The following is a 26,883-nucleotide window of genomic DNA, read 5'->3' on the forward strand; positions in this document are numbered from 1 at the left end:
ATTTAGAGCCTGGATGTCACGGGGAAAGCACCAGAAAGTTAGTGAAAAGAACTATGAAACACGAGTGCTTTGTTCAAAGCAGTGAGACAGGAAGAGGACTGGGGCAATAACTTCTTGTTTTAAGTAATATTTTGTATTGCTATCTTCTGCTTATTATCTCATCATAGTTTTCCCAAGTATCTTTTCCCCTCCCAGACAGCAATCCCATACGACAAATAGTACTGTCAGAGAAGAAAAAATCAGCACAACCGACTGATACATGGAAAAAGTCCTATGCACTGTGGCCCTGCCACATCCACAAAGGGGTGGGCTGGGGATGTCCTCTCCTATCTCTTCATATGAGTCCTTCTGGATCTTTATCAGTTTGGTACATTTACTTTCCCTTTTTTGGAGTGCAGTTGTCTTTTCCCTTTACATTGTTACTGTGCATATTGTTTTCTTGGCTCTGCATCAATTCATAGAGATCTTCCCATGCTTCCCAGTATTTATCACACCTTATCATTTCTTATAGCACAGTCAGTAACATTCCATTTTATTTAGGTACCACAATTTGTTTAGCCCTTCCCCAACTGATGACCACAAAAAGTGCTGCTATAAGTATTTTGGTACATATAGGGATTTCCTTATTGATGGCTTCCTTGAGGTATAAGCCCAGTAACAGAGTCTCAGGTTCAAAAAGTATAGACATATCAGCCACTTTACTTGCATTATTCCAAATTGCTTTTCCAAAATAGTTGTGTCATTTCACAGCTCCATCCATAATGTATCTGTATGCCACATGCTTCAAATATTGACTACTTCCATTTTGGTCATGTTTGCCAATTTGCAGGGTATGAGGAGAAACCTCAGGATTGTTTTGATGTGCATTTCTCTTATTATTAGGGACTGGGAGCATTCTTTTACGTGGTTGTGAAGACTTTGCAATTCTTTTGAGAACTGTGAGATCAGTCCTTTGATCACTTACCTAATGGGGAACAGCTGTGTGTGTGTGTGTGTGTGTGTGTGTGTGTGTGTGTGTGTGTGTGTGTGTGTGTGTGCGTGTGTGTGTACACACACCTATTTTGTTCAGTCATTTCAGTCATGCCTGACTCTTCATGACCCCTTTGTTAAAGGGTTTTTCTTTGCAAAGATACTGGAGTGGTTTGTCATTTCCTTCTCCAGTTCAATTTACAGAAGAGAAAACTGAGGCAAACAGGATTAAATGACTTGGCCCGAGTCACGTACCCAGTAAGTGTCTGAGGCCAGATTTGAGTCTTCCTGATTCCAGGCCCAGTGCTCTATCCATTGTGCCATCTAGCTACCCCATATGTGTTTTCATCTATCTATATGATATATCTTGAACACCAAACCTTCATCAAAAATTTGATAAAAAAGATTTTCCCATTTGATCACTTCTCTTCTTATCTAGATACATTAATTTTTCTGTGCAGAAGCTTTTCAGTTTCATGCAATCAAATTATCTATTTTATTTTACAATTTACAATTGTTTGGTGATATATGTGTATATATGTCTTATCGGTTAAGAATACATCTCCTACCCGTAGCTGTAACAGATAAATAATGTTTCTCTTCTAATTTTTTATAGTATGATCTTTAATATCAAGGTTATGTATTCATTTAGAATGTCTTGTGGAATACGGTATTAGGTATTGATCTAACTGTAACTTCTGCAGAAATACTTATCAGTTTTCCCAGAAGTTTTTATCAAATAAAGAATCCTAGATATGTTTTACACTTTATCCAATACTGGGTTACTGAGTTCTATTGTTTTATATTCTCCCTTGTCTATTCCACACCATTCATCTGTTTTTTAAACCAATAGCAGATGGCTTTGATGACTGCTAATTATAATACAGTTTGAGGTCTGGAAATGCTATTCCTCCTTTGTTCCTACCTTCTTTTCATCATGGCCTTTGATACTTTAGATCTTTTGTTTTTCCAAATGAATTTTGTTATCATTTTATCAAGTTCTATAAAGTATTCCCTTTGTAATTCGATTGGCACAGCATTAAAAGTGTACTTCAATTTTGGTAGTATTATATTGGCATGACCTACTCATGAGCACTGAATATTTCTACAGCTATTTAGGGTTTTTTTAAAATTTCTTTAAGGAAGACAATTATAATTGAATCTTTACAAGTCTTTTGTGAGCTCTAGTCAATCATTTCCAGGTATTTTGTACATTTTCTAGTTATTTGGAATGGCATTTCCCTTTAAATTACTCTTTCTTATGTTCTTCTATTATTGTATAGAAATACTATTGATTTGGAGGATATCATAGTCTGCAACGTTGCTGAAACTATTGTCTTAATTAGTATCTTTGCTGATTTCAGCATATCAACAGCAAATGGAAATAGCTTTATCTCCTCTTTCCCTCTCTTAATGCCTTTAATCTCTTTCTCTTGTCTTACTGCTGTTGCTAGCATTTCCAGAACTTTCTCAAATAATAGTGGGGAGAGTGGGTATTCTTGCTTCACTCCCATATTTACTGGAAAAGATTCTAGCATATCCCCATTGCATCTCATGGTTGTTTGGGGTTTTAGAGAGATACTTTTTATGACATTAAAAAAAAATGTCTCTCAATGTCTATACTCTCTAGGGTTTTTAGCACAAGGGCGTTGTACTTTGTTAAAGGTCTTTTCTGTATCTAATGAAATTGCAATAACTTTTTAAAGATGCTAGCAGGGAGGTTTGTGAACAGAGAAAAATTTTTTTAAAACCACATGAATTTTGCTCTGGTGATGGATAGGAAATGAGGAATCTGGAGATACTTTAAGAGGTAGCTGGTGGTACAATGGATAGAGCACCGGAACTAAAATCAGGAAGACCTGAATTCAAGTCCCATCTCAGACACTCAGATTCCTTCCCTCAATGAGTTTACATTCTAATGGGCAAGATAAGTTGATGACGTACTGGACCTGGAGTAAGATAACCCGAGTTCAAATTTGGCCCGAGACTAGCTGTGTGATGCTGGGCAAGTAAACTCTGTGGATTACTCCAGTTTTCTCAACACTAAAATGGAGATAGTAATACCACCTACTGCCTACGTTGTTGTAAGGATCAAATGAGATCATGTTGTAAAGCACTTAACACAGTACTTGCCACTAGTAGACATTATTATAGAAATGCTTACTTCTTTCCCTTTCCCTTCTGTACTTTAAAGACACCCATGACAAGAGATGCTAGACCTGCAGAGACCCAAGTCCTAGATGACAATGATCCACTCAGCTTTGAAACCACGCTGCTCTGGTCCTTTGCTATCCTGCCTATTCAGTCAAGCAGCACCAAGACTAACGTATTATATTCAGGTCATCCCAGACCATGCTTCACATCCCATTTGATCAGCTACCCCAATCTCCTTGTTATCCACTTTGCCCTGGAGCTGTGTCCCCCTCAGCCTTAAGGACACACCACTTGCTCAGAAAACAGCAATCACAGGATCATAGATTTAGTGCCAGAACCACTGAGTTCAATCACTGCTTCTGGAAAGGTAATGTCAATTTATTTCCCTAAGATTCTACTCAGCAACTCTGTGACTTCCTAAATCGAAGTACTGTTCTTTAGCTACCACTTCCTTATATATGTCATCTCCCCCTATTAGAATATAATCTCCTTAAGGGTAGGGACCATCTTGCTTTAATACTTGTATCTATCACGCTTGGCATAAATCAAGTATTTAACGAATGCTTTTCATTCAGCTATTTATGTATAGTCAAAAACTGGCTTTTTAGGGAAAAGATCAAAATCAAGATCAATATTTCACCAGAAAAAAAAGAAGAAACTGAGAATTATTGCATTCAAACAAGGAAATTACAACCTGATCTACTTTTAATCAAATTGTGGCCCCACAAAATGGGAAAGGGATTAAAGCACAGACATCTGCATGGACCATCACTATATCCTTAGGAAGTTTAACCATTATAAAACAAAGGTCATGACCAGATGATCAAAATAATCTAAAAACTGCCTCACCCAGCAAATATATCTTTGCCAAGACGAGAAATAAGGCAGCCAAGGGCAGCTCCACATATAAACTAATTTGTAAGAATTTTCAAAGGATAGGGGTGAAAGATTATGAGCAGAATGGTCTCATAAAAGTGTCAGAAGCAGGAGATCACAGAGTACACGGATGAGACAATAAGAGCTCGAAGGGACCTTCAAAAGCCATCCAGTACAATGTCATCCTCCAGTCCCTCCATTTAAATGAGAAAATTGAGGACCAGAGAGGCTGCTTATGTGCATTGTCTAAGGTCACATGGGCACTAAGTGGCAGAAGAAGGTGAGCCTGGTTCTTGGATGGTAAATCCAGGGTCACTGTACCACACTGTCGCTGAATAACAAATTAGTAGTAAATTTAGCAAGAGAACGAAATCATCCACAAGGGCATTTGAAGAGACCTGTAGATAATAATCGATTGGTGAATCAATAAGCATTTATTAAACACCTACTATGTGCTAGGCACTGTGTTAAGCACTACGAATGCAAAGAATGGTAAGAGATGATGCCTTCCGTCAAGGAGTTCACAGTCTAATGACAGAGACAACATGTAAACAAGTATATACAAACAAGCTATACACATGATACACTGAAGATAATCAACAGAGGAATGGCACTAGAATTGAGAGGAATTGGAAAAAATTTCCTGTAGATTAAAAATGGAAAAAAAATATTTAAAAATTTCTATAACAAACACTTTTGTCCATCAATTACAGTTAAACCACCACCTATAGAGTCAAATATCCCAGTTGCCAGCCTGGTACACGAGAAGATAGAAAAGGTGGTAAAGAAAACAAAGTTGGGAAGACAAGTATGACCCAAAAAGATCCACAGTGGAGGTGACATAATTTTGAAAATGTTGAAAGAATTATTCTCAAGATTTTTTTTAAAAGAATAAAGGATACCAATGGCTTTGGGTAAAAAAATTCATACGTTATTTTTACCAAATAAAAGGTGACCAAGAGGATATCAGGACCATAGCAGCAGAGATTTAGGCCATGAAAATACCTGAGAGGTCATAGTCCAAGGCCCTCACTTCAATGATGAGCAAACTGAGGCCCAGAGAGGTTAAGAGACTTACCCGTGGTGACTCAGACAGTAAGTGCCAGAGTGAGAAATCAAGGCCAAGCCCTCACTTGTCATCCTAGCCAGCCAGCTCATTCATATTCCTAACTCTGGAAGACATGCTTATGCTTGCTTTCCCATTCGTACAAAATATATATGAAAATAATCTACACGCCAGTCAAGGGCAAAATTGATAAAGGAAAGAGGCAGATATTTACAAAGGCTAACCTATGAGATGACGTATCTTTAAAGAAACAAAACTGGCTGAAAGGCGCAGGGAACATAAGATTTCACTGCACTTCTTACATATTGACTATAGAAAATTTGATTCAACAGAGCAAAATAATGCCAAAGACTATCTTTCAACAAGGTGTTTCATATGCATATGTCAAAATCATTCAGATTCTGTTAAAAAAAAAGCAACTAAGAAAACTTTGTTTAATGACATTCTAGTTATCAGTATCAAGCAAAACCTAAAAGGGGAGGGAGACAAATGGATGCTCCCCAAAGGTTTTCGTCGCTTTCTTGGAAAATGTCTGGGTACAGAGTCCACACAGAAGAAAAATTTCCTAGAGCTGGTAATGTCCATCCAGATGGGCCTCTTTGTGTAAAACATTATTGTTTTTGTTGTTTTATTGTATTATTGTTCATTGCAGCAAGCCTCATAACAATGAAAGAAATACAAAAAGAAAATCATGATCAGGCAAGAGAGTTTGGCCTAAGTATCCGAACAGGCAAAATCAAGTGCCTAGGAATACCTACTGGTCACATTATAATATGAAGCAGGATGGCTAACCTATTAACCTTAGACAGACACTGAGGATAAATCACAGGTTGGGCCCCAGAGACCCCAAGCTTCCCTGTGAAATAAAAGCTCATCATTTAAAGATTATTATGTAAATACTATTTAAAGATCATTTTTTTTTTTAGGCAATTGGGATTAAGTGACTTGCCCATGGTCACACAGCTAGTAAGTGTGAAGTGTTTGGTCTGAGGTAAAGATCATTATTCTTGCATCAATTCTTTATGGATACAAATCACGAAAGGCCAATCTCCAAAGAATTAAAGGTGAGGATCCCCCAAAAGACACAAGAAAGGAACATGAAAGATTTGAGCAAGATGTAACAATCAATTAATAAACATTTATTAAGTGCTTATCATGTACCAGGCAAGAAATTATCAGCCAAGAACTATGCAACTCAAGTTATTTAAAGGAAGATATCAGAAATAAGACTGAAAAAGATGAGACTGCTTGTGATGGACAGCTCAAGCACTCCATTAGTATCCACACAATGTCAAGAGAACTAGAGAAAGGCCTCCCAAGCAAGGGAGAGAAACCATGGGCAAGATTTATGGGAGGCCATGCATGGCTAGGTTGTGATCTGCATAGCCACCTTGCTAAGATAACAAACCACTAAAATTCAGAGCATCAATATGTCCTACAGAGGTGTTGTTGCTTACTAATAGGCTCATAGATATACATCTTGACTCCCTAAACTAAACTGCAAGCTCTCTGAAAGCACAGACCATGGTTTATGCTCAAATAAGCTTAAGTTCACTGCAGTAGAGACTCAAAGGAAAAATACATGGAATTCAACCAATCAGTGCTTTGGGGCTAGTTTTTGATCAAGTATCCTTCATCAAGCTCCCTTTAGACTACCTTCAACATTGGCTATCGATAGTTACCTAATCATAATTTTGATGCTTATCTGGTCTTCATTTCATTCCCTCATCTCTAAGCACCAATTCTGCAACCTCCTGGCCAAACCTATTTGCCATCTGCAACAGAGACCATGCCCTGGAGCAATGGTTTTCATTTAATGGTTGAGAACACCCATGGTGCAAGTAGTTCACACACACATAAAATTTAATGACAGCTAGGTGGAACAGTGGGCTTAAAGTCAGGAAAACCTGAGTTCAAATCTAACATCAAACACTTACTAGCTATGTGACCCTGGGTGAGTTATTTAACCTTTTTCTGCCTCAATTTCCTTGACTGTAAAATGGGGATCATAATAACACCTACCTCCCAAGGTTGTGAGAATGAAATGAGACAACATTTTTACAATGCTTAGCAAATAGTAGGCACTTAAGAAACGCTTGTTCTGAGGGGCAGCTAGGTGGCGCAGTGGATAGAGCTCTGGCTCTGAAGTGAGGAGGACCTGAGTTCAAATCCGCCCTCAGACCAAACACTTGACACTTACTAGCTGTGTGACCCTGGGCAAGTCACTTGACCCTAACTGCCTTAAAAAAAATGCTTGTTCTCTTCCCTTTGATAGTATTCTAAGCAGGAAATAACTGCCCAATTTTTTTCCTCTGTGACAACTAGCATGTGAATGTTGGAAGCATTACAGATCTGTTACATCAGCTATTTAAAAATGACATGGCCATGTGAACAAGGACTCTTGTGTTTCTGCAAGAATTACATGAAATTCTGACTTCTTGGAAGAACAATCTGTGATTTGCATATTTGCATTTGTATCCTCAGTACACAGCATAGTAATCACTCAATAAAGGTTTATTAATTTATCCACACAAGGTTTTACACATTCAGAACCCTTGTTCTGAAACACGCTCGCTAATGTCTAAGGCAGGGGAAAATATTAAGTAATAAAGTCCTGCTTACACTGCTATTTCTAACGGAATTTCTGATTTCAACAGTGATGGCATGTCCTCATTAATAACATTAGTGCCTAATAGTAAAGAGAGTGTTTGAATTCCATGTTCTTAGAGAAAGTCCTGCTTTTCAATGCATTCCAGTGCTTATACCTCCAAGTCTCGGCTGACACAGACATTGCTGCAGCATTTGCTGCTTGGCCAGAACATAAACATATATAGTTGGAAAGGCAGTTTCACAGAGAGCATCTCAAAGCCAGGGATTTCCCCCATAATTGGTATAAACTGACAAAACATTTGATTATAACCTTTTTCATCCTTTTGTTTCCTCCAGTTTTATCTTTAACTGGGTTCCTATCTATATGCGCTGATATTCTTTTTCCCTTCCTTCACAAAACAATTGTAATTGCTTTTAGCTGGAGTCTTAGAAAGGCAGGCCCAAGTCAGAGGATTTAAGTTAAGGGTAAGGGAATCAAGGGAAAAAGAAATGGTAAGAGGAAAGCCAAAGGAACAGATACCGTGGTTTGGTGGCAAGAGGGCTGGCCTTGGGGTCTTGCGCCACCTCTGACATCTACTGGCTGTGTCACCCAGAGAAAATCACTTTAAATCAGTGCCCTGGGCAACTCTATCAGATTATGTATCTGGGGTTTATAAACCTGGGGTCTGTGAACTTAAAAACAATCAGTAACCGCACTTCAGTATAAATTTGTAATCCTATTTAATTTTATGCACTTAAAAACATGGTTGTGAAAAGAAGCCCATGACACAAAGCAGTTCACCAGACTGGCAGAGGAGCCCATGCCACAAAAAGAGCAGAAGAACAGATGTTGACTGCCTCACCAAGAAAGAGTCAAATATATACCACGAAAATCACACAAGATACAATTAGAAAACAACATCGAGGTTTTCCTGCTTCCCAGGAGCTACTATCCCCAAAAGGAGGGGACGGCCAATATGATGACATGTTTTTCAAGGTGATCTAGAAGTTGTAGAGAGGGATAGATCAAGGATAGATAGATGTAGAGAGGATAAATAGGTCAGGGGAGGAAATGAGAAAGAGATGAAACACTCCTGGTACCCTTGAGAGAAAAGGGGGATTGAAATACACATATATGATTAGAATAAATAAATGCTTTTAGACTCAGTGATTTGGTTCAGTGAACAATAGTTCAAAACATGCTATACGTTGAACAAAATCAGAGCCTGGCAGAAAAGTTGTGGTGAGTTCTTCCCTGGCCCAAGGCCACAGAACACCTTCAAAGTCAACATTCCACCTAGACCTTCAACTGGGGCCAGACTTGTTTCATGGGAAGAGGACATGGATGGAGGAGATATACACAGTCCAATACCTATGGTTACTGAACCCAGCTAGCTGCTTCAACATTATCATCAGTCTCATCTCTTTATTTGCATCCTCCTCTGTATGGCTGATCCATTACTCACCAGCCTTCTTCTGCTCACTACTCCTTGCTTCCTCTAGGCCCTTCCCACTTACATCCTCTGTGAAACTCTCTGTTAAACTTAAGACATACTAGTTCCTCTTTTTTACTGAACTGACACTGCTCTAAACACAGCAATGACTTCCTGTTGGAGAAATATAATGGTCTTTCCCCAGTACTCAGCCTTCTGGAACTGTTCACTGCATTCAAAATTGCTAATCAGACCCATCCTAAAATTTTCTATTCCAATGGAACCCAGAATATGGGTATGATCTGTCACTAAGAAATGAACTCTAACATGGATATTCTACATGCTTTCTTAGAACAAATTTTTAAAAAATTAATGAAGGCACAAATGAAATGAACAATCAGAAAAAGATGGGAATTTAGTGCAAAGATTTATTTATGTAGCAAAAATCCAAAGACATATTGCTGTCTGGGCTTCCACAATGTTACTCTGGCAGGCTGGAGTGCCTGATGCTATCAAAGGAAATTATAAACTAGGCTCAATTTTGAGGATAATTTCAACCAACTACATATTCAGTGACACGAACAAATCTAAAGTTCATATCTCAGCAGTGGACATTTTAACGACAGCACTTATGTGGCATAACAAGAGGAAAGATTTGGGTTGGCAGTAATTCACTTATTTCAAAATGAAGCAAATAAAATTTCTGTAATTGTTAATATATTAACAAATTAATTGCATATTAATTATGGACATGACTTCTAAATTATTCAACTTGGATATCTGAGGGACAAATTATATATGCTATTCAAAGTGAAATAATCTTTTGGAATATCCAGAGTAAATATGATCTCATGTGATAAATACAAAAAATCTTTCACACTTAGGGAACTAGACATACTTGAGGATAGTTAGGTAGCGCCACAGTTCACAGAGCACTTGGCCTGAAGTCAGGGAGACTCATCTTCATGAGTGCAAATCTGGCCTCAGACACTGTCTAGCTGTATGACCTTGGGCAAGTCACTTGACCCTCTCTGCCTCAGTTTCGTCATCTGTGAAATGATCTGGAGCAGGAAATGGCAAACCACTCTAGTGTCTCTGCCAAGAAAACCCCAGATGGGGTCACAGAGTCAGACACGACCGAAACAACTGAACAGAGTTCAATGTATCATTAGAGTTCTTCAGTTCTAATTTTCCATATGAAGAAACTGAAGTACAACTTTGATAATAATAATAACAACACATTTACATAACACTTTAAAGTTTGCTAAGTACTCTAGATATACCAGCTCATCTGATCCTCACAATAACCCTTTAAAGCAGGTGCTATCATTATCCTCATTTTATATATGAGGAAACTGAGGCAGATAGCGGTTGAGTGACTTGCCCAGGGTCACACAGCTAGTGAAGTGTTTGAGACAGGATTCAAACTCAGGTCTTCCTGACTCTAATACCAGTGCTCTTTCCACTGTACCAACAAGCTTCCTAAGTAGAAACTTACTAATTTATTAACCAGTTAGAGGCAAAGTAAGGACTAGATTTCAATTCTCCTCACTCTCAAGCCCTACACTTTTTCCACTGCAACCATGCTGCCCTCTGAGGGGCCTTGTATAACACATACATTCTGTATCTGAGCTGTTCCCTTCCAAATACTTGGCATTTTAACCTTCTTAAAAAAAAAATCAATAGATATTTAGCATTAACAACTTGGTTCAGCAAAAATAACACGTAGCTGGGCATTCCTGAGATAATATTCATTTGTTAATTTAACTTTCAACAAGAATGGGAAATAGCATTTGCCTTAAACAAAAATCCAAAACATCTGCTAGTTGCTAACAGAGTTACAGAATAGATTATTAGGTGGTGAACTAGACAGTATAAATGTTTAGTGAAGCTAATGGCCTTAGAAAATTATTCAAATGGAAAAATAAGATGCATATGTATACATATATGTAGATGTATGGGTATATGTATATTTATACACAATGATGCCTCTGAAAACCAGTTGAAAATAAATGTTAGATTCAGTAATTTAAATTTCCAATGAAAAAGGTGATATTTACTGGCCCATCTGAATTGTTATATTTCAGAAATGAGATGGCTTGTATGCTCTAGAGGGCTTGCTGACATCCCTCAAAGTTTTTTTTAAATTTTTTCCAAAAGATTTTACTTGGGAAGATGGCTAAGTAAATGTTCATATCTAATACCAGCTGATTTTCATTATTACAAAGCAGTAAGAAATATGCTAAATAAAGTTATTATTTTTTAAATGAGGGAAAAAGAAATGCGTTCACAAATAAAACCTTAGAGCAAAGCCATAGTTTGGAATATTAGATAGAAAATATCCATACAGCAAAGCACTCTGAAAAAGCAGAATAACAGGAAAAGGAAACAAAAAAATTCAATATGCAACAACAGGGTAAATTTTTTTCTAAATAGACAAAACTAAAAGAACATGTGCAGTCTCTACAAACCTAAGCAATAAGTCTAGAAGACAGAGCTCAAGGAGACAATTGTGGTTATCCTGGTTTCTCAGAATACCATATTTCACAAAATTATGCAAGAAAACTGCTCAAGAGTATCAGAAAAATAAGTGAAAAATCACGAGAACTGACTGGACATCATGTGAGAAAAACCAACTTAACTCACCCAGAAAAGGAGTAAAAAAATTACAAATTTCACTTTCAGCAGTCAGGAGGAAACAAAACCAAAGCTACTCATCAATGACAAGAAATGAAAGAAAATGCTGGAATAAGATACAATGTAAAGCAAAAGAATACATAGGACTTCTGGATCAGATAATCAACAGGATGAAGAATGGGAAATTTTCTCTGATCCTCATGACCTTGAGAACTTCTTTACAGTAAGAATTATGTACAGGGGCTAAGGCAATGTCACTTAGCTTCATGGTCTAGGCCATCAAAAATCCTTTCTAATCTTCTCCACAGACTGTTCCCATTAGCATCCAACTCTCTCTATAACACTCAATCTCACCATACCTACTTATTCTTTCTCTGCTGCCTACAAACAGAAGCCAGCCTGTCCCTTTCTTAAAGAAAAAAAAAAGCAACAAAACATTCACTAGATCCCACCATTGCTATTAGATATCATCAATAACTCTATCTTTTCTTAACTCTCTGAAATCAGGCTTCTAAACTCAGAGGTCTTCAGTTCTAATTTTCCATATGAAGAAACTGAGGCACAGGGAACTTCAATCATCATCATCGTTGTCATAACAATGATAAATTTACATAGCACTTTAAAGTTTGCTAAGCACTGAAGGTATGTTATCTCATCTGATCTTCACAATAGCCCTGTAAGGCATGTGCTATTATTAACTCAACTGAAACTGCTCTCTCCAAAGTTAACAACAATCTCTAACTGCCATATCTATTGACCTTTTTTTTCAGTCCTCAAGCCACAAAATCCACTAGCATGTCTTTATATAAATAACAAAAAAGAAAAGGAAGAAGGATAAAGAGAAATGTCATTTAAAATAATAAAATGGGTGGGGGTATGGTCCACAGTGCAGCAAACTCTATTGGAAGCAGCTACAACAGCAGCAGCAGCTTCTGAAGCTCTTAACCCAGAGACAGTAAGGGAGCCAAAAAACTGGCCAAAAAGAGATTACAGGAGACCCATTACTAGCAATGGGGACATCTGGAGCTATTTGGCAACTCTGCTGCACATACGGAGTTCTGGGTTGCAGTTCCAGGGCAGAAAAAAGTACTTCTGGGAACATGGGACCAAGGACAGAGAGGAGCAGTAAAACATATGACCAGAAAAGCAGTGACCACATCTCTCCCCCAGATCACACCACTTCAGAAGCACCAAAAACTTGCAGACACCCAGAACTACCTCTGAAAATAGCAGCCCCCCAAAATGCCTGAAGCTGGGACAATGCCTCTTTACTTCACAATGAGCAGAGCCCAACTCTAATATAAAGTTTAAAGTAAAGAAATAGGCTGGAAAAATGAGCAAACAAAAACAAAAAAGAATTTGCCCATAAAAAGCTACTATAGTGGCAAGGAAGATCAAGACATAAACTCAGTAGAAGACAACAATGTGAAAACAGCTACAAAAATCCTCAAAGAAAAATGCTCATTGGATCCAAGCCCAACAAGAATTCCTGAAAAGGTACAAGAAAGAGATAAGAGTAGGAGAGAAGAAATTGGGGGGGGTGGGGAAATGAGAGTGATGTAAGAAAATTATGAAAAGAGAATTAGCAGCTTGGTAAAAGAGGTACAAAAAATACTGAAGAAAATACACACAAAAAAAGAGAATTGGCTTAATGGTAAAAGAGGCACAAAAATTCATTGAACAAAAGAACTCCTTAAAAAGCAGAATAGGCCAAATGGAAAAGGAGGTACAAATTCTCACCGAAGAAAATAATTCCTTAAAAATGAGAATTGGACAAGTAGAAGTAACTCTAGGAGAATTGAAGAAACAAAAGAATGAAAAATAGAAGAAAATGTGAAATATGCCTTTGGAAAAAAATGATATGGAAAATATATCAAGGAGAGGTAATTTAAGAATTGTTGGATGACCTGAAGCCAAGACCAAAAAAAAAAAAAAAAAAGAGCCCAGACATCATATTTCAAGAAATTATCAAGGAAAACTGTCCTGATATCTTAGATCTAAAGCAAGCCTGCACCACTTGCGGCCTGTGGGTCACTTACGGCCCTAGGGCTGCTTGCAGTATGCCAAAGGATTTGGGGAGGCCTGTGAAAAATGTAGAGGAAAATATCCTTCGTATATAGAGGAAATCCTTTGGCATGCGGCAGCCTGGGGTGGGGGGGGGAGGGGGGAATTAACAGCTGCAAGTTGTGCAGGCCTGATCTAGAGAATAAAATAGAAGTTGAAAGAATCTACCAATCACTTCTTGAAAGAAATCCCAAAATGAAAACTCCCAGGAATATTATAGGCAAATTCTAGACCTCCTGGCTCAGGGAGAAAATAGTGGAAGCAACCAGGAAAAAAAAAAACAACAATTCAAGTGTTATGGAGTTATAATCAGCATCACATAAGATATAGTAGCTTCTACATTAATGGTGAGGAGGGCTTGAATATGATATTCTGGAAGGCAAAGGAGATAGTATTACAATCAAACCTTCCTGGTAAAAGTGTGTATAATCTTTCAGGGGTAAAAATGGACATTTAATGAAACATAGGACTTTCAAGGACTCCTGAACAAAAGATCAGAGTGAATGGAAAATCTGAAATTCAAACACAAGACTTAAGAGAAGCATGAAAAAGTAAACATGAAAGGGTAACCATAGGGGACTCCATAAAGTTAAACTGTTTACATTACCCTCCCAAATAAAAAAAAAAATAAAATGCATAAAATATTAAGGGGCCAACTTACTCACACACACAAAACTTCTATAAACACAAATATAAAACAAATACCACAGTAATAAAAGAAGACCTAAATAACTGGAGAAAAATTCAATGCTCATAGCTGAATCACATAAACACACTGAAAATGTTATTACCATTCCCCAGAATGAGACTTCTAATATATACATTGATGATATGATTATTCTTAAACTAATACAAATAAAGTACTTCAATTTTCATAATTTGACTAAAGATGTGAAATCTATGGAAAAGCAGTAAAAGAATTAAAGGGAACTTGACATCATTTTCTATGATAAAACATCTAAAAATAGATGCATGCCAATGGAACATGATATACTGCTACATGATACTTAAAAGGGAAAAACAACATTTCCTTGCCTTTTTTATGAATGTAAACCACCATGTGAATAAACCCTGTTCCCTGGCTTCATAATGGGACAATTTAAAGGGAAACTCACCAGCTCACAACAGTCACATTGCTTACCCTTGCTTGCACTTTCAACATGCTCCAATTCATCTGGGAATTTAAGAATGTCCCGGTATTTTTCCTCACAAATTTCAGCAAGAAAATGTAACAACGTGGTCTTTTGGTCTGATGATTTAGTATCTCTGATCTGGAGAAAAATGGGAAGCAAAGTCATTTGAATAATATCAACTCAAAGTCTGCAGTTATCTCTTAATTTGCTTCACCCATCATTTTAGTTCATTCATTTAAAATGAAGTTGCACAGAATAGTTTCCTAATAAGGACTATCACATAATTAAAATAAACACAGCTTCTAAAAGAGAAAGACAAACAATGTACATCAAAATTAGCCATCTTTGTATATTCTTCAGAACATCTTCATATATTATATATACACACATATGTGCATACATACATACATATACATACATATATACATATATACATATATATATATATACATATACACATACACACATATATATTATTTCAAGCCCAATTCTTTAACTTCCTCTTATTTTATTCTTTTTTGTTTTTGTTTTTGGTGATGCATTTGGGGTTAAGTGACTTGCCCAGGGTCACACAGCTAGTAGGTGTCAAGTGGCTGAGGCCAGATTTGAACTCAGGTCTCCCTGACTCCAAGGCCGGAGCTTTATCCACTGCACCATCTAGCTGCCCCTACTGCCTCTTATTTTAAAATGGTCCTAGTGTTCCACCCAAACTGCAAGATTCTGTGCTAAAGCTATGCTGATCCTTGACTATTATTAATGTAAATATCATAGGTAAATGAAAATAAAAGCAAGAATGCCCTCTCTGCCTACAAAGGATCCCCCAGTTTCCACCTGAGTACTTCAAGGGATAGGGTAGTCACTCTATTGAGGGGTAAGTAGCTCATTTCCACAATGGTTTAGACAGCTTTTACCTTTCAGAGATTTTTGTTTTTATTTTCCTTAAGCAATTTAGCTATGCTCCCAAACTCTGTATAAATACCCTTTGACTCTGAGATACCCCTATAAAGCTTATTCCCCAAAGAAAACAGAAAAAAGAAAGAGACACATATGTAATCTGTGTGTGTGTGTGTGTGTGTGTGTGTGTGAGAGAGAGAGAGAGAGAGAGAGACAGAGAGAGAGACACAGAGAGACAGAGAGAGGGGAGAGGGAAATGGAGAGGGAGAGAGACAGAGAAAGAGAGAGTCAGACAGACACAGAGAGAGAGAGACACTCTTTTTGTAGTGGCAAAGAACTGGCAACTCCTGGGCTGCCCCCCTACTGTGGGAAGGCTAATAAAGTGCAGTATATCAATGTAACAGATTACACTGGGCTGTAAGAAACAATGAAATGGACAGTTTCAGGGGAAACTAGGAAAACCTGTATGAAATAACGCAGAGTGAAGCGAGCAGAACCAGGAGACCCATTTAAACAACAGCAATAACACTGCAAAGTGCAAGACTGTGAAGAACTTGAGAAGCCTGATGAAGGAGATGGGCAGCTGTGCATCCAGAGGCCCAGGGATGAAGGGAATGGCAGTGTCCCAGCCTCTCCGGAGGCTACAGAGGGAGACACAGTTTTGGACATAGTTCATGCAAGAATTTGTTTTGCTTGACTATACTTATTTGTTACAAGAGCTTGTTGTTTTTCTTTCTTTTTTTTCCTGCCAGCGGGAAGGCGGAAGGTGGGAGAGAAAGAAAACAAGTGAGAAGTGAAAAAAAGGAATGTTGGAAAAAGTTTTTCCTTCTATGAAAGCCCAATTTGCTTCTCTGCAAGTTCTACTGCCTGCGCTTCGTTCTTGCCTCCGTGGCCAAGCAGGACGACCGTTACGAGAGCCTTTCAAATACTTGAAGAGAGCTAAGATGTCTCCCCAAACCTCTTAGGTCTCCAGGCAAAACATCTGCAGTGCTGATTTACATGTGTGCCCTGCTACAGAATCCAAAGTATAAGGAACACTTTACTCCCCCACTTATCTCTAATATAATAATTACCCAAAAAATTGCCACAAGGTTATCACACGTGGAATTGTAAAAAGCTTCTAATGTCAAACACACATACACACGCACACGAGCTGTCTTTGGTCTAAATATCTGGTGTTTTCTTTGACATCACATTCATACAAAACTAAGCTGCAAACGAAATCAGGAATTTACTTAGCGAAGATACAGAAATATGGCATCAAGTTTTCTCATTCTGCTGGGTTCTGCCAGTTGGACATTTTATTCGATAACCCAGAAATGAAAGGCTTGTCCACTGATGTTCATATACAGATTTACCCAATTCAGAAAAAATGAGCGCAGGTCATAAATAGGCTTACAGAAATCATATAAGAGAGGTGGGCTCTCTCTCTGAAAGAAATCCAATCCCTCCTGTTTGGATGACTAAAGAAAAAAGGCTTATCTCAATTAATAAATCCAGCCTGTACTTAGGACTTTCTTTTTAACAGCTTCCCCTCAGTTTCTTAAAGTTCTGATTCACTTGCAAAATTTAAAATCTTCCCCCAAGACCAGAAAAATAAAAAGAAAAGTTAAGTCTTAATGGCAGATAGAAAATGTCACCTATGGCAAAGTTGTACTAGTTCAATTGGCCACCTTAATTTCATATTCACAATTAGCTTTTCTGGGTGCACTTTAAACACAGTGGCTTTCTCTTTCAAAATAAAATCTTTAATATTCAATGTGTTATCATGCTGATCTACCAAACACTTCAATTGTCACCGGGGTGAAACAATATAATCCAAGGACAAGCTATGACAACAATAATGAATGAAATCCCTGGGGGCAGTGTGACTTCAGTAAGACTCGCTGCTTTATAGGAACCAGTGGGAAGTACATTTAGAGTGAGTGGCCTCAGAACTGTATTATAGTTTTGTCTAGCATTACTGCAGTCTGCACAATTTCCAATGCTAGGTTAAGCATTGAAAAATATAATAAAACGGGCATTTTACTTTTTTCTCAAAAATTACTTTAAAATTTTACTAAAACTGCTAGTTGCTGTCTAAAACTCTAGCATAACATCCTGCTGGAGAAAAACATTATTAACCATCCATCTGGTAGGCAAACTACACTCTGTACTTCTGTTTTTAAGAAAGAAAAGAAAAAGAAAATTCTTCTTCTGTAGGAAGCCTATGGGGCTACAGAATGTGTATTGTTCACATAATGACATACAAGATGGACGATCTACATAGATAGTCCAAGAGTACATAAATCTTGGATGGACACTGAGCATAGACAATGAACTGAGTCCAGAACTGAGCAGGGGAGAAAGGCAGGCTAAATTGCATTTCGGAATCTATGGAAGGATTTTAATAAGCCCAAGCTTCCTCCTGCAAGAGAGGCCCATATTTTTATTAGCAATACATGTACTGTTGTATAGGTATGAGTCATACAATACAGCCTTCTCCAAATAAAGCTCTGGTTCACCCAAAAGGTGACGAAGAGCCCCATGGTGGATGAGGGGAGTCAGCAGCAATACTTCTGGGAGAGGATTCTGTGACTGAAGTAGGGTACAGGATGGCATTGTAGCAACACAAGATTGGTCAAAAGGAGGCCAGCTAGTCATATATAAAATGCAAGGGCTAATGGACGCCCCATTGGTATCCAGGAAACGTGAAGAGATAGAGAGGAAGATGCAATGAATGTTGGAGCATAAGAAGTGTTATGGGAAGCGATGGACAAAAGTTGCAGATAAAGAGTAGATACGGATGGCTTACAATCCACACCACTCACAGGGGCACACATATTGATGCAACCACAGATCTGTCAAAGTATATGAATAACACCACATTAATACTGGGATTTATAGCTCATAAAAAGCTTTCCTCATAATTATGTAGCTCAAGTATCATTATTCCTAGCCTCTACTATTCTTTCCACTACACCACACGGCCATAATTCATTAAGAGAAGTAACATTTTCAAAGCAAAATTAAAGTCCAAATCAACCTTAGATTGATGGTTCAAAAGCTTCTCGGTTGGAAGAGACCTCTAAGACTTTCTGGCAGGGTGACATCATCTCATTAATGACTCCTCTTTATGCCTGATCATTCAATCAATCAAATAGTCAACAAGAATTTACTGTTTTCCACGTGCCAGGCACTGTGCTAAGTCTTGGGGATATAAACAGCAAACAGCTCCTGCCCTCAAGGGCCTCACTTACATTCAAGTCATGTCAACAATCTAGCCCACAGAGAGGCATCAGAAGACCAGAAAGGGAGGTGGGGGACAAATAGAGGATTTCATATTGGATCCTGGAAGTAAGAGGGACCCACTCAAGGGAGCTTACTGAATCCAGAAGTGACACGGTCAGACCAGCGCCTTAGCAAAATCACTTTGACGGCAGATTGAAGGATAGAGTCCTTCTACTCATGTAGATTGGCAGCTTCTCTGCAAGTTATAAGCACTGAGAGGTTAAGTAACTTCCCCAGGGTCACAATAATAGATGTCAGACGAAGGATCAAACTGAGATCTTATGTCACAAGGGTGAGTTGAGTCTAGGCTTTTGTGACTCAGAGGCCAAATCTCCGCCTACTCTACCACGCTGCCTTTCCACAGACTACATAACGAATGAATACAAGATAGTTTGGAAAAGAAGGGAAGGTGCTAGTTTCTGGGGATGTGGAAGTTGAGTCCTGAAGAAAATCACAGATTTTAAGAGGCTGTCATTTAGATAGCACCGCAGGCACTGGGCACAGCCAGTGCAGAGTGGAGCACAGGAGATGGAATGTCATGTGTCAAGAAAAACAGGTAGGCCAGCATGGATGGTATGCAAAATATGTGAAGGGCAGCAAAGCATAAGGAATGTGTAAGCAGAATATATAAGGGCAATTAGGTGGCACAGTGGATAGAGCACCAGGCCTGGAGGCAGGAAGACCCGAGTTGAAATCTGGCCTCAGACACTTACTAGCTGTGTGATCCTGGGCAAGTCACTGACCCCTGTTTGCCTCAGTCTATTCATCTGTAACATGAGCTGGAGAAGGAAATGGCAAAGCACTCCAATCTCTCTGCCAAGAAAACCCCAAATGGGGTCACGAACAGTCACATATGTGAAAATGAAGGAACAACATGTAAGGAAACAGGAAAGACAGGAAGGGATCACACTGTGAAGACCTTTATTTAAATGTAAGACAGAGGAGTTGATATTTCATCTCCAGGGTAATAGGGACCTATTGCAGTTTATTGAGTAAGGAGGTGACATGATGAGGCTTTTGCTTTGAGAAAACTGCTTTGGCAATCACTTTGTGAGGAAGAAACGTTGGAGGGTAGAGAGACATGCAAGAAGGAGACAGAAAAATGAACTTGAATCTGTCTCACTATAGGGAACAAGGAGGAGGGGAATAAAAAGGAATGGGGAGATAGGATGAAAAAAGGAGCTACTTTTCTAGCAGTAAAGACCCTCAGGAAAAGTATCACTTCTCTTTTGCAAGATGCATGAAGTGGAAGAACCCAACCAAAGTAAAAAAAGCTGCACACCTTTATAGTCAGATACAACTAAATACACAACAAGGTAGAAATAATTAAGATGTTTTAAAGTTTTATATTTTATTTTTTCATTAAACTGAATTACCAGGGGATTATAATACTGAAATACTTAAGAGTACTTCACTATCTTAACTGTCAAAGCACCATCAATTAATAAGCCATACTGCTATTTTAATTTTAATTATCATTTGACCAACAAGTAATTAAACTTGGAGATTAGTAACTACATTTATATTAATTGCATCTACCTTATCTCTAATCATTTCCTCACGTGGTTCATAAACAGAAAAGACTTGCATGGACTTGCATGCTCAACTATTTCTAGCTTTTCGAATAACGTGGTGTGATTTTCTGCCATTCAAACACTGCTTGCCTTCATAGCTGATAGATGTTTGCCAGGCAAATTGGGAAGAATGTAAATTACGTGCTGATTGTCTGACTCCTCCCATCTCTAGTGTCCTCACATAGAATCTTTTACGTAACTGCCGTGTGTGTGTGTGTGTGTGTGTGTGTGTGTGTGTGTGTGTTTATGTATGCTAGATATGTAGTTATACTTTATAGCTAGCGTTTATATAGCACCTTAAGGTTTGCAAAGTGTTTTACAAATAACAGCTCATGTTATCCCACAATGATTCTAGAAGGTAGGTCACTGGATTTCTACAAATGACTCTTTATCTTCTAACAATGTGACTGTATCACACCATCTTTACCTATCCTACTGCTGCTGCTGGTGGTGTTTTGGTGTTTTTTAAACAAGTTACACCCTTCAAAAGACAAATTCTAGTCATTGGTTTCATCCTACCAAATCTCAGTGATACCAAAGAGGTCAATTGAACTATCCTGCAGGAGGAGCTCTAATTACTTTTCATTGTTGCCCATAAGAACCGAATACACACTGAAAACCTTAGAGTTAAGCTGCTCTTTCTTCCCTATCTTTGTTGGTGGTAGTTTTTTTAGAATTCTAAAGGCCCCTTCCTAATTGTTTTTTGAACCTTGCCTTCAGATTGATTCACATGCTCTATTAACACTTTTGTTTTACCGTAAATGAGTTCATCATCACCTGCCAGAGTTTATTACATTCCAATGGAAAGTAATCTCCTAGAGACCAAGTACCGATTCATTTGTGTCTTTGTATTCTCAGCATCTACTGATGCTGGGCCCACAGAAGGAACTGAACCAACGCTTGCTGAACGACTGAATTTGGACTAGAGTCAAAACAAAAGCATGTGGGTCACCACAACAGTACAATGACCTAGAGTTGCACCAGCAGTCACTTCTCAAGTTTAGCTGATAAGCAAGAGTCTGATGAGCACTGTCCTTCCTCTTAAGGAATGGGTAGTGGTCTACTGACGACAACAAGCAGTTCTTTAAACTGGAATCACAGCTGTAGTAACGTGGAAGGGCATTGGGTTTCTCTATATCTGAGTACCTTGGCTTTGGGTTATTAATGTACCCCAATCAAGCATCCCCACAGAAGAAAAGGGGGCAGTCAGAATGTAAATCAAATGTCTACCTTTGCTTTCAGGGCTCTTCCCCATATAAAAAAGTTCTTATCTCAGCTTCTTAGGAACATTTGATTCCTCCAAGGCTTGGCTCTGGTCCCCCTACTGTTAGTGTCTCTCCCTTATCAAATTATGTTGAATTTATTTATCTGCTCACATGTTGCACCACACTCTCCACCCCCATGCCCATATTGTAGCTTTGCTCATTCCCCAGTAGAATGTAAACTCCTTGAGGTCAAGAATTCTTATTTTTGTCTTTTTATTCCTACAGAGAGTTAAAATTGCCATTGAGAGCCCATGACCAGCTAACGATGCTGTATGATAAAACAAAACGCCAATCTCATATTAAAACAAGCCATAACTACATAGGACACTGGCTAATAAATGCCTTCAGTCTCCATCTACATCCTTTGCCCAAAAGTACATGACAAAGGCAATGTTTGTTCTGAATGTGCATAGTACTGACTTTGGACATAATAATGCTACTTGTAAATTGTAAATCTGCAATTGACTACATAGAAGCTGGTAACCTAACATTCCAAACCTAATGTTAAGGCACCACACATTTTCATGCTGGTTACAACTCCTTCTCTGGTCCTAAACTAGAGGAAAGGATAGAGCCCTTTTTTGTCTCAGAGAAAAACGATGATTTACCACTGAACTGAATTAAGTCAAAAGGTAGTTCTTCTGCATCAGCTGTGGGGAGTGGAGCATGGATAGGCAAAGGGAGTGATTCAAAATAGGCAGAATGCATTCTGCCTCCTCTAGAGACACTTGCAATCTAATTGAATATGGGGGGGGGACAGAGCAAAGAAAAATATCTGGCTGTTGTCCTTCATAATCGAGGGTGACTAAAATGGTATCACTTTGTTGGAGTTAAGGTACAGTATGTCCAACTGGGGCTGAACAGACCAGGCACAAACTGTCCATATGTAGGATAAAGAAAAACATAAGGAACCATGTAATAAAGTGATATGGATAGGCAGTGATAAGGGCATATGGTATACATAGATAACACTAATTTAATTCCACATATCTGCAGAAATTTCAGTGACTCTTAAAAAATCAACTCCAACACTCAAGTCTTAACTACTTAATTCAGCACTTAATGACACGCTACCTTGCACTGTGGCCTAATTACTTCATGAATGCTTGCTTTACCTGGAGTACCTTCACAATCCTTTGGATAATAGGCACATATTATACTGCATATAGAATTTAAGGCCAAATTACATGAAGAAAGAAAAGAAACCAAAAAAAAATCTTTAAATGTGAATTAATATACTTTGAACAGCTTCTAATAGCCTAAAAGACAGTTAAAACAGCCACTCATGGCCTTATTTTGAAGATGAGTATTTTTTTCTATTAAGAACAGTAGTTTTCCCCTTAAATTAAACATCTAAAATAACATATGAAATGGATAGCTACTAAGATCAAATCTTTATGAGGAGGAAATTCATGAAAACTGTCAAAGGACACTTTAGTAATACATATGTGAGTAAGTATGCCATTACAACTTTTCTCCGGAAAGACTATAAGAGTTTACTGTTTACTAGAAAAAGAATGAATCACCTCTTTGAACTCAAATTCAATTTCAGAACATGCATTTTTGTAGCTGATTCTTTATGGGAGAAGGTGGGGTTGGAGTGGGGATGAGGTCTACCATTCACATCTATGCTTAATTTTAATTGTACATTAATGTTTGTTGGTCTCTTGTGATAGTTCTTTAGTCTTATCTCAGAAGGGTAATGGGAGAGGCAACATTTCAAAAGCAAGATCAAAATTCTATATTCTAGAAGGGACCTTCTTGAAATTAGTGAGGTGAGGAAAAGATTACCAGTTGAAAAAGAGAAAGAGGTCTTTTTTTTCTAATAATATTACTTAATTTTGACGTGACATCTAATATAATGCAGACCCTTCCGTATTCCCACTTTCAGTGAGACTAAGCATGGGAAGGTGAGTGACAACAAGGGCCTTCACTGCCCTTAATCAATGATAACCTCTACTATAAGTTACATAACAATGTATTGCAGACCAAAGCAGAATAACTGTAAGAAGTAATTGTATTCCTAAATGCTGATTAAATAAAATGAGAGCATAAACTAAGCAATTATTTAAGTCTAAAGAGAAAATGTGAAGAATTTCAAGGCACTGAAAACCTACACGCACACTCCAGAAATTCTCATCAATAATGAAAGAGAAGGCAAAAGTCATGTCAATGCCTTGAATAATTTTGAAAAGGAGATGGGTGTACTGAGAATGGAATTTTAGAAACCTTTTCTGAGTTTAACAACAGAAATACAACTAACAGACTAATTATACAAAACCAAGGTAATTCTACCAGAATTCAAAGTATGCCACCATAAAAATAGAAGTATCATAAATGAATATATTCTTCAATAATATTTGACAGAGAATATAGAAGTTCAGAAACTGTGCACAACAATATATGTTGCCATAGGAAGGTCCATGGGTAGAAAGGTAGAACTATTTAGGAACAACTCTAAGAACAGGAATTAAACAACACCATGACAAATATAGCTAGAGCAAACTACTTTAAAAACAGACATTTTATTGTTATATTTTGTTTTTATGTTGCTTATTTTTGCACCTAGAAGTCTTGTGGAAAGACACTGGAAGATCACATCAATATCTAGCTGGTATGTGAAATAGAAAACTTGAGCATCCAATTACAGGCAATAGAAAATAAAAATGTAATGAAATTACAAATTTAAATATTAACTTAAAGTTATTAAAATTAAATTAAACATATATCAGAAAATCTTGATATCCTCAATCAACAATTAAAGTGAACCCTAAAATATTAAAATGGCATAAAGAGTCAAAAGTGCAAAGAATAACTTAACATCAATCAAAAATTATATTGAAGAGGCTTGAAAGGCAGAGAAATTAAAACTACAAAGAGAAACCTCAAAAAAGATGTGAAGAATTTCTAGATGTCTAGTTGAAAAAAAGCCTGATACAACGGGAGTTCAAATTGGATCAAGTGTGAAAGGGCAAAGTTGCCGAAAGAGGAATAAGGAAATATACTTGGTACAAGACCATAATTACAGGAGTATGGCTGGCCCAGCCCAGGAAAGATGGTGCTATTAGCACCTTCTGGATTTTTCATGTGCTCAAAAAGCACTAGGTTGGATGCCGTGAGAAGATGCACAGAAGTCTAAAATACATCTTCCAGGATCTGATAGTCTAATTGAGGAGATGCATGTACACACATTGTTTTAAAAAGACAAGGAGGTAAGTATATAGTGTCACTGAAGGAACGTAGCTAACGCGTGCTGCACCAGAGGAAGGAGAAACACGTGGTTGGAACAAGTGCAAACTTCAGCACCTGAACTGGGACTTGAAGGACAGGCACAATTTCAATACATGGAGATAGCCATAAGGTCAAAGTGTGGCAAAAAGGTCAAAGGCAGCGGAGGGTGTGCTTTACTGAAATAACACATAAAGGTGGAAAAATACTCCAGAAGTGAAGACTATTTCAGTTCAGGGACAGCAAATTATCTGTATATGGGAATGGAGGAAGAGAAGTACAAGCAGGTAGACAGAACAGGACTGTAAAACAGACTGATTTGAAAGCCAGACTGAGGAGTTTGAACTTTCTTCTGGAGGCAATTAGAAACCAAGAAAAATGTCTAAAGAGGTGAGGCTCTTGATAGTAACAGAGAGAAGGATTTTTTTTTTTTTGCTTTTTGGTGAGGCAATGGGGATTAAGTGACTTGCCCAGGGTCACACAGCTAGTAAGTGTCAAGTATCTAAGGCTAGATTTGAACTCAGGTCCTCTTGACTCCAAGGCCGGAGCTCTACCTACTGCACCACCTAGCTGCCCTAGAGAGAAGGTTTAGGAGGAAAGATGGGTTTTGTTTTGGACATGTTGAATTTAAGATGTCTACTGGACATCCAGTATGAGATGTCTGAAAGACAGTGGGATATGTGAGACTAGAGGTCAGCAAAGGGATTGGGGCAGGATAGTCAGAATCACTGGCACAAAGATGGTAATTAAATCCATGGGAACTGACGAGGTCACTAAATGAAGAGGTGGAGAGGGAGAAGAGAAAAGGGCCCAGGCCAGAGCCCGGTGGGACACCTGTGGTTAAAGGACATGCTCAGGATAAGGAGACAGTAAAGGAGGCGAAGAAGGAGTGGTCAGGTAGGTAGGAGGAGAACTAGGAGAGAATGGTATCTCAAAAACCTAGACAGAAAAAGGTATCAAGGGGAAGGGCGGTCAAAGGCTGCAGATAAATCAAGGAGAATGAGGATTGAGAAACGGCAATTGGATTTGGCAACTAAGACATCATTAGTAACTTTGGAGAGAGTAGTTTTGATAGAATGATAAGGTTGAAAGCTGGGTCGTAAGAGGTTAAGAAGAGAGTGAGAAAAAAAGAAAATGGAGGCACCTATTGCAGAAGACTTTCTTTTTTTTAAGGTCTTTTTTTTCTTTTTTTAAATTTATTTTATTAATTTATTTTGATTTATCAACAATCACTTCCATATGCTTTTGAGTTTAAAATTTTTCTCCCCCTTCCTCCCCACCACCCTCCCCAAAATGGTGCATAATCTGATATAGGCTATACATTTATATTCCTATTAAACATATTTTTATATTAGTGAAGCTGTAAGTACAAATTCTCACTAGTGTTTTGCTTTTGACCACCGCCTCCCTCAGTCCCTCCCTTTTCTTCCCTTCCTTCTATCCCCTCTCCCTTTTCTTTTCCCTTTTCCCTCCTACTGCCTATAGGGCAAGTTAGATTTCTGTACCTAAATGATTATGTTATTCCCTTTTTGATCCAAATCTGATGAGACTAAGGTTCATACAATGCTCATCCCCCTCCCTTCTTTCCCTCTGCTGTAATAGGATTTTCTGTCTTTTCCTGTAGTGTACTTTACCCTTGTCTGCCTCCTGCTTTCTCAGTATATTTTCTAAGATCAGACTAATCCACTCACTTGGATCCATTTAACCCACCTGATTAGATTTTTTTTTTAT

General features: G+C 38.1%; 1 protein-coding gene across 3 annotated transcripts in view; it reads right to left on the reverse strand.

Annotated features, from left to right (window-relative positions):
- DIAPH2 (diaphanous related formin 2) overlaps positions 1-26,883 on the reverse strand; it is an 817,355-nt gene that overhangs the window by 387,221 nt on the left and 403,251 nt on the right. For all 3 annotated transcript variants that reach the window (XM_078147949.1, XM_078147948.1, XM_078147947.1), the window contains one exon: positions 14,930-15,059. In XM_078147949.1, coding sequence (XP_078004075.1) covers positions 14,930-15,059 — 130 coding nt within the window. The remainder of the gene's footprint in view (positions 1-14,929; positions 15,060-26,883) is intronic.

Source organism: Phascolarctos cinereus, unplaced genomic scaffold (assembly GCF_003287225.1).
Source record: "Phascolarctos cinereus isolate Bilbo 61053 unplaced genomic scaffold, phaCin_HiC Scaffold_8;HRSCAF=390, whole genome shotgun sequence".
In the NCBI taxonomy this organism is placed as follows: Eukaryota; Metazoa; Chordata; class Mammalia; order Diprotodontia; family Phascolarctidae; genus Phascolarctos; species Phascolarctos cinereus.